We start from the raw sequence: 11,858 nt of genomic DNA on the forward strand, positions 1-11,858 counted from the left end.
TGCGTTTTATTTCCTGCTTTGGAATAAATCACATAAAAGCTGTATTGCTCCACATGACGTTCCCACAGTACAAGACACACACTCAACTATTTATGAGTACAAGAGAGAGATAGTACATGTGGAGAGAAGAAGCTGATGATATATAAAGAAGAAAATGTGAAAAAAGGTTGTTACATAAGTGTGCATGTACACATAAATACAGAAAGGGTGTCCTTGCAAGCTGGCTTCTATGCCGCTTGCATTCAGCGAGTGCAGTAGAAAAGAATATTACGTCCATTGCTATCAAACTATGCTCATCATTCAGCACAAATATGGAACAGGAGACAAAACAGATTAACTCCTGTTCTCCATAATTATTTTTATTGTTAGCTTTTTGACATGATGTTGATGCTAAATAGGAGACAGACAGCCAGAAAATGTATCATACTGCTTGCTATCTGTATTACAGACCACCACTGAATTAAAATATTAGTAATATATAAATAATAAAACAAACTTTATAAAATCTGTTTTCTGTCAAAACGCTTTGTAACCCCAAATATAATGTAGTACAAGGTTTTAAATATAAAACAAAAATATAAAAGAATAAAATACTAATGTTGGTTATGAAAAGAAATGATTTAGAAGTCTTATTTTCCTTTACCCTCAATTCATAAAATAAGTCAAAACAGAATTTATTTTATTCCTCTATTTATTTTCACCTGCTTGTCCAGTAATAAATTTCCACTGACTAAAATGTGTTTGCTTCTTTGTGGAAGAAATGTCAAGGGAGTTAACAAATGACTACAATATGTAATTCATGAAACTGAAGAATGTTTTTATAATGACATTCTACCAAGATCTGTGTCTGTTGTGGTGATTTTGAAATACTCACACCCACACACACACACACACACACAAAGCCCAGCAGAGACCTCCTACATCCTCATACACCCATAAAGCTTTTCACACACCCCCACCATTAACCACTGCATAGCAGAAAGCACTCAAGCACCTCACACTTTTTCAGTTTCCGACCTCGCAGTGACCCTGAGCGGATAGATGGACAAACCAGCAAAAACATTTTATATCAGATGTGAAGTGTAGGTTCTGATGAAAGGCTTGCATAAATGCAAACACGTGGGAGATAGAAAGGCTGGAAGACAGAGACAAAATCAGAGTGAGAAGGAGTTTGAAAGAAAACCTAAAATACAACAATCTGGAGTTAGCTGATTGCAATAATGATGATTCTGATAATGTTGATGATTGTAATGTTTAAAACCACAGAAGCCTCAGCACCGGGTGCTGAGGTGAATAGTAAACTTGGGCTTGAGACCAACTTGGCCAACGTGCGTTTCTGCTACCAGCTAAGATCTGGAGTCACAGAGATTCCCTCCAACATCTCCAACAACACTAAATGCATGTGAGTACACACAAACACTCATAAGTTGACACTTAGATGCTACAGAATACTTTATCAAGCTGTTTGTGTAGTCTAAATAATACTTCTGTATTAGGTAAAATTGTTACAGTATCCCTCTAATAGGTCAGTTACAGACAGTACATTCCAAAGTAGTATTTCCCATTCACCATCTTAAATCTTTGTTGAGATCCAGGGCTTGCATTGTTTAGAATTCAAAATCCCATTTTGTGTGCTTGCATGATCTTTTATACTTTCTTCTCTAATGCTTGCTCATCGCCTGCTGGCTGAATTCCACTGAATTTCTCAATGCTTGTATGCAGAACACTATTCATGTGTAGCCACAGCTTTCTCGTACAATGCTCATCGTACTGATGTCTAACATGTTGAGTGCATTTCCTTCCTGACAGAACATCAACAAAACAGATCTTTGGTGTATGCATTGTTTATATTCATGCCTACTAGCTTGCAGTCTTCTCATTTTCAGTGGATATGTTAGCACATTGTTACTTTGCACTCTTCATCATCAGATTAGTGTGAAACTGACAACAGAATATGTTTCACTTTGCCTGCATGCTTGTATGTGTTGTTTCTGTGTCGTGTTGTTGTGTGCATGATCTAACATGAATCACCCTAATACAGATGTAGCACCAAAACACCCGTGTATTCAATTTAGAAGAAGCTGAAGAAATTCTTTTAGTTAAGACTGAAGCTTTAGAGGTGCTGGTAGGGTGCATTTAATTACCACTGGACAGAGCCAGACTAGCACTGTTCCCCAGTTTCTAGTCTTTATATTAAGTTATGTTGACAGGCTGCTGACTTTAGCTCCATGCATTCATGAGAGCAGCATCAATCTTCATATGTATCTCTTGGCAGGAAAGCAGATTTCCCAAAATGTATAATTTGTTGTTTCTCCTTTGAAAAACACCGTAGTATAGTTTCAACCTGCAGAGCTGTTGACTGAAGGCAGTGTTCAAGTTGTTTAAGTGTTTTTGACAAAGCTGTGGCACAGCTGGGTAAGGCAAGTGTGGGTGACTGCCACTTGGAGTAAACATTGACCTGTTGTTTTGGTCGTTGAAACATTTTGAAGGAATCTCAAGGCCAGAATGGGGAGGGGATGGGATGATGAGGGTCAGGACAACGACTGGGATTGCCTCAAAATTTTACACAAACATGCACCTACTCAAGAATAAAGTGCAGAAATGCATAATCCTACTTTTAAGAGCGCATTAACAAATACAGACAACACACACACACACATACTGTACATGCAGATGAGGACATACTTTGTGGCAGAAGTAGCAACTATTCCCAAGACACATTCTGTGAACTCCCAGATGGCGATGTGTGTGTTCTCATCTGCTCTATTCTGCTCGAAGGTCAAGGCTCAGGAACACTGAGGATATTTACAAGTATGCAGCAATGAATGACAATTTTGGACATGATCTACAACCAGATACAAAAAAAGCTTGGGATTTTATAGACATACTGTACACAAAACTGAAAAAAAGAAAAGAGAGTAACTAAATGATAATATACAGTGATGAAAGTGAAAATAATCAAGCCCACATCCCCTACACACAACAAATTTGACCTTTAATGATTTTCCACTAAAGAATCGTTTTCAGTAACTACAATGTTGTGTTACTAAAAGCTGATGTCAGTGGCTGTTTCTGCGCCAACAGAAAAGTAAAGCAGACACAGATCAGAGTGATTCCCCAGGGTGCCCTCACCAGCCTCCTGCACCTCAGGAAACTGTAAGTGTGTGTCTCTCATTGATGTTTATTTCTTGATGTGGAACATAATGAACTGAGCCGGTCAAAACACTCCAGATATGGATCCTCCAAACAGACAAGTCTGGAGAGGAGAGAAGTTTATTACACTGGTTGCATCTGTGAAGCTTCCTATGTATTTGGAATATTAATGGTAAACTGCATTTCCTTGCTGTACTTGTAGATATTGTCATGATGCTGTTGTAGGCTTTGAGATTCCCTTTTCTCTAGCCTTTAAAAGATCCGCTTTAAAGAGGCTACTTGCACTGGACCTAAGTGTGTGAGATTAGCAATAAGATGACAGATATCTTCTGTGCTGTTTCATATCCTGTAAAGCTCCTCTTCCTCTGTTTTTCACTACCTCCAATTTTAGCACCATATCAGAAAACGACATGCTGGAGAGTATCAGCGCATCTGCCTTTGCCAACCTCCTTCAGCTCACTGATATGTGAGTATACAGTTTTCTGCAAAGCCGTTGCATGTGATGTATTTTATCATCCTAATGTGTTTAGTCTCTGCTATGGAACAAGTAGAGTCTAAGAAAACTGATCACCAAAACAGTTTGAGACTAGGCTTGGCACAGTAATGGAGGCAAAATATGTCCAAAAAAGTGTGAATGAAGACTTGACACTTTGTGATATTTATGTCATATTCGTCTTTAAATATGTGTGTTTCTCCTAGCTTCATCTCTGAAAATGTTGCTTTGGAGAGTATTGGAGCTTTTGCTTTCTCCAATCTCCCTGAACTCACTGAGATGTAAGTATCACTGACAGTAATGGCAGTGGTTAGACCCTATAATTGTAAGACCAGTCATTTATAATAATGAGTACATTATACTTTCAGAACCATAACCAAGTCAAAACACCTGAATTTCATCCATCCAGATGCATTCAGGAACATTGTGAAACTGCAGTATCTGTGAGTACTCACTGCAAGTGCAGTGGAGAGGAATAAGTTCTTCTTCTATTTGTGTTTTTCAGACTGATTGTGAGTCCAAAATGGGTCATGGGTGACAGGCCTCATTCTGTCAGCCCCCCACACGACCAGAGAGATTATTTTTTAATTAGCTTGGATCCTTTGGAAGAGAAATCAAGTGTCACACTTTATCCCAAATACATTTTTCAACAATATGAGTTAACATTTTAAAATCAATAAACAAAAACACCAAACAGGATTTTTTATCTTTTGAAGTAGTTTCAAAGTGAACATTTATAAGCAACAGTACAATGCTAAAACCACTCACTAGTTTCTGAGAAGTGGGACACATAAACAGACCATTCATTGAAATTATGCAATTAAATACAAGTAAATTAAAAATGACCACAAGAGGACTCTTTCAAACTTTACTTGAACATGACCATGTAATTTATTTAAAAAAGGCATCTTGGAGATTAAACACAACAAAGAATTATCCTTCACAACCTGAAATGAAGCCATTACGTTGCATGAAAATGGAAAAAGCTGACTATTATTATCAGTGACATTTGTAAAGGTAATGTTGAACCCTTCACAGATTTTGGGAACAAAGAGCTCTTTAAATGTTTTATCATTCCGCCACCTCTCTGATCCCTTCAGTTGTTAAATTTTTGTCTTGGTTAAATCAATGAATACTGCTTTGTTCTTTCTTTCACTGTGACTCACTGCACAGCGTGTCTGTTGTTCAGAGGTCGCAGTGTGACTGTAGTAACATTTGGTGGTTAATCTGCACATCACAGGACCATCTCCAACACCGGACTGAAAATGTTTCCAGACTTATCCAAGATCCACTCCATGGCCAACAGCTTTCTGTTGTGAGTCTCAATAAAATATCCAAATGAGCTACAAATACATGCTCAGACACACACCCACACATCACTCTTCCCACATGCAACTGAATATATAGGCTATTGTATGAGCACGTAGTTAAATATGCCTGGAAGAAATCACACCATTAAAAGTATAGCATTACAGTTAAAACCTACGCTCACACAGATTGTCATAATATCAGGGATGCACATTTTTTCTTAGTTCCCAGGCTTTAAAAAAACCATCTTCAAAAATCTCAGCTTTAAAAGGGAAAGGGGCTTAAAAGAAATTGCATGTTCATATTTCACAGTTTTGTTTTTTTTTTATTTTCTCATCATTTGTTGCTTTTTGTGTGTTTGTGTTTGTGCTGCCTAGCGACTTGCAGGAGAACAGTCACATAGAGAGAGTCCCCTCCAATGCCTTCAGAGGCATCTGCACTAAAACGATCACAGAGATGTAAGAGGTTCATCAGTTTTTATTAGGATTAGACACAGTAACTCCATTCTGCTACATATGCACAGAGGAATCTTTCCTGATATTCTCTCTGCACTCTACTGAGCTCTGCTCTCTCCCATTGTTTCCCTTTTTGCACTTTACTAACACATGTAAATAATATTTTTGAAAACATTTAACTCAAATGTAAAAGTACTGCTACTATTACTGCTAATACTGAGAAGGTATTAGCTGATTAACAGTGGTGGAAAGTAACCAAATACATTTGTACTCATAGAGTCACACTCATACTTTACTTCTACTCCACAATATTTAAAATGCAAATATTGCTCTTGTTTGTTGCTGGTTTCCTTTACCAATTCATATTTTATATACAACCCATGGCAGCTTATAAACCATGATGCTTTTTCACTACCCAAACTAATTTATATTCATTAACGTTAGCTCTAACTCAAGTGTTTCGACATTAAAATGCATCGGGAAAATGAATTCATATTATAACAGTGACAGGGCAGCTCTGCTGAATAATGAGCACTTTCAGTTTTAAGACTATAAGAGCATTTTGCTGATAAATCTTAGTTTCCTTTAATCTGAGTCAAATTTTGAGTAGAGGACTTGCAGAACTACTTTTAAACTGTGGTATTATTTACTTAAAGAAAATGTTTGTTTTTGTCAAATGTTTGACATTTTGTCTGGATTAGAGTTAGATTACGAGACAAATGTCACTCGTCTTCCACCGGTACCAAATCCATCTAACAAATTGAGTTTACCTACAGCTTCACAGGTCCAGATTGTTAAAATTTGCTTGTGCTTGTCTAAAACCCTGTGTGCTTATACAGCTTTAGACACTGAGAACAAAAGAACTGCATTCACTAAAATTAGATTTATTTCAGATAAGTTTACTGCTGGGAATGTTTGTGTTGGAGCCACATGACTGTAATTTGGCTTCTCTTTCTAATGACAGACGGCTCACCAGAAATGGCATCAAGGAGGTGGCAAGTGACGCCTTCAACGGCACGAAGATGCACAGATTGTGAGTCACAGACAGGGACACAATTACAAAGAGAAGATTTACAAAAATAAAAAAACAGCTCACGTATTTCATTTCTGTCTCTTTTTCTTCCTCTTTCTTAGGTTCCTAAGAGGCAACCAACAGCTTACTCACATCCATCCCAATGCCTTTGTGGGTTCCAGTGAGTTGGTGGTACTGTAAGCATGACATCTAACAGTAACTCATGCCTACATGATTCACTTATTAAACTGAGGATGTAGGAGAAGCACAAAATGTGACATCTGTGGGGAGATTCAGAGAATAACATGCCAGGTTTAAGGTAAAAATAGACTGAGAGCAGGTGAAAGGATGTAAATTTACCTGAAGAGAGAGATTTTTTTTACTTGTTTATTCTCCTAAAAAACAGACACCTATTTCCAGTGGAGTAGAAGTCAGAAAAAAATGTGTTTGTTTTTCTTTTGAGCTTTCACTTTGACCCAGCAATCAGGTAGCAATCTAACCATAACTCCTTCCATGAATTTTCTGTTCAGGAATTTGGGGTTTCAAGTGTTATTCTTAGCAGAACTGGATTTTTCCTGACCTAGATATTTATGCATGACTTCTTCTAAACCCCCTGGAGTCTGTCTACTCTTCAGTGAATACATGTTTTAGTTACTGTAACATTATTTAGCTATATATCATGCAGGAGAGGCAGGGATAGCAGATATGGGACTTCTACACATTACTGTATGTACCTTCAAACACAAGAATTCTTTAATAATATTGTAGGAGATTATGACAAAATCTTGTAAACGAGATATAATGAATGTGAACATGGGCCATCTGGGCCAAAATCAACTAAAATCAACCTGAACTCTTGAAAATTAAATCATAGATGAAACCATAAGTGAATAAATAAAGGCGTAATGACTGATCAGAGGTTGTTTGTGTTTGTTCCTGCAGGGACATCTCCCACACAGCTCTCAGCTCCCTGCCGGACTCCATCCTTGGTGGACTCCAGAAGCTGATCGCGGAGTCCGCCTTCCAACTGAAAGAACTTCCTCCTCTTCAACTCTTCACCAAACTGCACCAGGCTAATCTGACATATCCTTCACATTGCTGCGCCTTCCAAAACATACACAGAAACAGGTTTGCATTGTCAAGAAGTTTATAAACACTATTATAAAGAGATAGTTTCAAGCAATATGCCATTTTGTGATTTTAGAAAATGTACAATTCATTGACATGTACAGTGCAAAAGTATTTCAACTTTGTTTTTAATACCAATAGTTAATTACACTAAAATGTAATTTGTTACTTTAATCTTATAGAAAAAACATGTCAAAAACCATGAAAAATGCAGACATCTTATAGTTAATGTTTACATGGTTCTGCACGTTTTGTGTTCTTGTGTTAGATCCAGGTGGAACTCCTTGTGCTCGCACCCTAAGGCTCAGGATAACCTCCACTTTTACAGAGACCACTGCTCCAACTCCACCTCCATCACCTGCAGCCCAACACCAGATGATTTTAACCCCTGTGAGGACATCATGTCCACCGTGTTCCTACGCGTCCTCATCTGGATCATCTCTGTCCTCGCACTGCTGGGGAATGCAGTCGTGCTCCTGGTATTGTTAGGTATTGAACAAAGAAATCATTATATTATAGACCTTTTAAGATGTTATGCTGTTAAGGTCCCGATTTAAGAGGTGACAACTAAATACACTTTGTCAGATACTTAGTTGTTATAGGTATCCTCACTTTACTTTAACATTTCCATTTTACAAGACTTTGTACTTGTCTTTGGCAAATAAGTTCTTTACTCCAGTTATCTAATTACTCTGTAGGAAACTCTACAGATTCAACATGAGATTAAAAAATAATTGATTTAGCTTTTTTGTTTTTTCTTTGCTTCTCTTCTCCTGCCCTACTTTCTCTCATTTACTTCTTAGATTTCTCTTTTGTTTTTATTTTACTGCCTTTCTTTATTGTGTTTTATCTTGTGTCTTTCCTCATTTCCTTCCATCTTACATGTCCTTGTGTTTCTGTGCTTATAAGCATCTGTTCATCAGTTCATACAAACATTTTTTTTTAAGGACATACTACCTGCTTTGTGTTTATCAGCCATTTTTACCACGTTTCTCTTTCCAGGCAGTCGCTCTAAGCTGACTGTTCCTCGTTTCCTCATGTGTCACTTGGCCTTTGCTGACCTCTGCATGGGCATCTACCTGGTAGTCATAGCAACGGTAGACATACTTACTCGTGGCCGGTACTACAACCACGCCATAGACTGGCAGATGGGCCTGGGCTGCAGTGCTGCAGGCTTCTTTACGGTGTGTACAGTGAAACCATAGTTGATTGATGACAGGACTCATCAGTGTACGGGTATGAATAGAAAATATGTGTGTTTACATGTTATTTACAGGTATTTGCCAGTGAGCTATCAGTGTTCACATTAACAGCAATCACCCTGGAGCGCTGGCACACCATCACACATGCTCTAAGGCTTGATCGCAAGCTTCGCCTGAGGCACGCATGTGTCATCATGACAGCAGGCTGGGTCTTCTCCTCCCTTGCTGCTTTGCTGCCCACAGTTGGGGTCAGCAGCTACAGCAAGGTGGGTGCTTCCTTTAGCCTGCATATTGTCTATTTATTTCTTCTGTGCTTTCCAGTGAACTTTCCCACTGTTTACTGTGTAGGCTTCAACTAAAGCTTATTTTGATTAGCAATCAGTTTGGCAATTATTTTCTCAATTAACCTGTGTCAATTAACCACTGTCTGTAAAACACCAGTAAAAAGGGTAGAAGGTTGGAAATGCAGTATCTTCAGAGCTCTTGTTCGCTGTGTGTTTCTTAAAGATATAGTTAAGTTGCTGTACTTGTTTGTGGTGCAGGTCAGTATCTGTCTGCCCATGGACGTGGAGTCTCTGGTGTCACAGATCTATGTGGTGTCTCTCCTCCTCCTCAACATCCTGGCCTTCTTCTGTGTGTGTGGCTGTTACCTCAGTATTTACCTGACCGTTCGCAAACCCTCATCAGCGCCAGCCCACGCCGACACCCACATAGCCCAACGCATGGCCATCCTTGTCTTCACCGACTTCGTCTGCATGGCTCCCATCTCCTTCTTTGCAATCTCAGCTGCCCTCAAGCTCCCACTCATTACTGTCTCAGAATCCAAACTCCTGCTGGTGCTCTTTTACCCGATCAACTCGTGCTCCAATCCGTTCCTTTACGCATTCTTCACCCGCACCTTCAGACGGGACTTTTTTCTCTTTGCAGCTCGCTTTGGCCTGTTTAAAACCAGGGCACAGATTTACCGAACAGAGAGTTCCTCCTGTCAGCAGCCAATGTGGACTTGTCCAAAGAACAGTCATGTGATGCTCTACTCCTTGGTCAATACCTTGAGTCTAGATGTGAAACAAGAATGCTGACTATCTTTCAAAAATCGACAGTCAGAGACTTTTTGGTGGACTGTCAACAGGAGTGCCCTATCTTGTTAATCAAACAAATCAGTCTAACTCTTAGCTTGAACGAGATATTGGAAGAACTTTAATGCATCAACAGCCCTTAAAAAATCACCTTTTACAGGGTGCAGTGTCAGTGTCCCTCCAAAACCATGAGTAAACTTTACTCTGTAGCTGTATAAATAAAGATATCCACAGACTGCAGACACTTTGATAAAATCTAGGTCAAATAGCTGTCCTACATACTTTCTTGTGTTTGCTTTAATTTAACTGGAGCGTCAGATGGGTGGAGTTTACAGCATCATAGCAATTTAGATCACAAGAAAAGAGTAGGAGGCATAAACTGATTTCACTTTCATCTACAGGCTTATGTAACAAACATCAATTTAGTATTCCTGGATAATGAAACAAACTGAAGTACTTTGAAGCAGTTTAGCAAAGGTTGTGATGCTTAAAATATCAGCATATTCACATAAAAAAAAATCAACGTTCATTTAACATTCAACATCATGACTGAATGATATTCATTAAGGAACACCCTGCAGGGACCTACTGATCAAAAATCTGCTCATACACTCTTTCTGCTGGAGCTCTCCATGCCTCCACATCCCCTCCCACCTTTCAGGGGCACTATGTTTTAAATAGATGTGTAATTATCTTTGTAGTGTAATTATCTTTCTTCTTTGTAAATGAAAGTATTGCTAAGTTTCACATTTTTATATCTGTGTGTTCTGTGCAAATATATCTTTGGGATGTTTTTTTACTATCATTTTATAAAAGATTTATAATCACCTCTCTGCTTGTCTTGCTATGGTAAATTTGAGCGCAACAAAAAGAAAAACACACACACATTCAGCTGAGGGGTCTTTTATCTAGAAATGCTGTCCTCCAGAGCATCCAAAGCTTTCAAGGACAAAGCGACCCTACCAATCACTGCTCTGTGTGCCAGGGTGGATGGGTGGGTGGTTGTGGGAGGGGAGACTACACAGCTGTTCTTTCTGCTTAGGATGGATGGATATGGCAGCTAAAGGAACACACACACACACACACACACACACACATACACTCAGAAACAACCCCGGGTTTCAAGGCTGCAGCTGCAAGAAAGAGTCCATCTCATTGATATGGATTCAGTGCCTCCTACATGCCAACACTAAACATGTGGGTGCATTTGTACTTTTTAACCACCAGATGATGCTACAGATACAGTATCTCTGCTTTGTTGGCATTCAGCTGTGAACAACAACATATTTTGGGTCACATCTCTGAACAGGCAATCTTAACTTGCAAAAAAGACAAACTGATAGAGACAACAAAGCACACATTTATAGCAGTTCAACATGAGATAAAATTCATCAGCGTGGGGGCTGAGTTTTAATAGAACAATAACAATAAACTGGCAACAGTCTGACTTTTGCTGACCTCGCAGACTATGGTATATTTAGAGCTGACTGTCATTAAAGCCCCCAGACAGAGCAACTATAGCAACTATCAAGTTAATATATAACATATATGGCCTTTATATTGCCGTATTACAACTGGCTTGTTTCTTGCATGTCACATCCCTTTCTCCCCTCTTCTCACCGTGGATCCTGTTAAACTCTATCAAAAAAAAAAAAAAAAAAGTTTAAGTAATAAGAAACAACCAGCAAAATTTCCAGACTCTACTTTATCCCAGAATTGTGTTATGACTGTTAAAAAAACATTGAATAATATCCTGCATATGCTGCATATTTTTCACATATACAATATATGTGTTTACCTTCATTATTTTTTTCCAAGCACTAAAAATGAATCAAGGGATTACTCATTTCTGTGCTGTGCTGTAATGGCAATCATACCTATTTTGAGAGATTAGAAAGATTAGAGTCAACTTTATTGTCATTGCACATAGTTACAAGGCAACGAAATGCAGTTAGCACCTAACCAGAAGTGCAAGTTTATGCAAGTTTATGCAAATGACCAAAAATGACTAATTGCTGCTTTAGTTAAATG

General features: G+C 38.5%; 1 protein-coding gene across 1 annotated transcript; it reads left to right on the forward strand.

Moving 5' to 3' along the window:
• The first annotated feature begins 1,220 nt into the window (after positions 1 to 1,220).
• On the forward strand, positions 1,221 to 10,244 carry fshr (follicle stimulating hormone receptor). The gene is made up of 15 exons (XM_026315118.1): positions 1,221 to 1,402; positions 3,085 to 3,156; positions 3,545 to 3,619; positions 3,853 to 3,927; positions 4,015 to 4,089; positions 4,887 to 4,961; positions 5,332 to 5,412; positions 6,374 to 6,442; positions 6,544 to 6,618; positions 7,364 to 7,549; positions 7,818 to 8,038; positions 8,552 to 8,733; positions 8,826 to 9,017; positions 9,294 to 9,720; positions 9,940 to 10,244. The coding sequence occupies exons 1-15, from the start codon at positions 1,221 to 1,223 to the stop codon at positions 10,017 to 10,019; spliced, it is 2,067 nt and encodes a 688-aa protein (XP_026170903.1). The 3' UTR covers positions 10,020 to 10,244.
• The last annotated feature ends 1,614 nt before the right edge of the window (positions 10,245 to 11,858 follow it).

This window comes from Mastacembelus armatus, chromosome 19, assembly GCF_900324485.2.
Source record: "Mastacembelus armatus chromosome 19, fMasArm1.2, whole genome shotgun sequence".
Lineage (NCBI taxonomy): Eukaryota > Metazoa > Chordata > Actinopteri > Synbranchiformes > Mastacembelidae > Mastacembelus > Mastacembelus armatus.

Coding starts and splice junctions, on each gene's coding strand:
- fshr (XM_026315118.1), top strand. CDS start 1,221: ATGATGATTCTGATAATGTTGATGATTGTAATGTTTAAAACCACAGAA. Junction 3,157..3,544: donor CTCCTGCACCTCAGGAAACT/GTAAGTGTGTGT, acceptor CTCCAATTTTAG/CACCATATCAGAAAACGACA. Junction 8,734..8,825: donor GTGCTGCAGGCTTCTTTACG/GTGTGTACAGTG, acceptor TGTTATTTACAG/GTATTTGCCAGTGAGCTATC.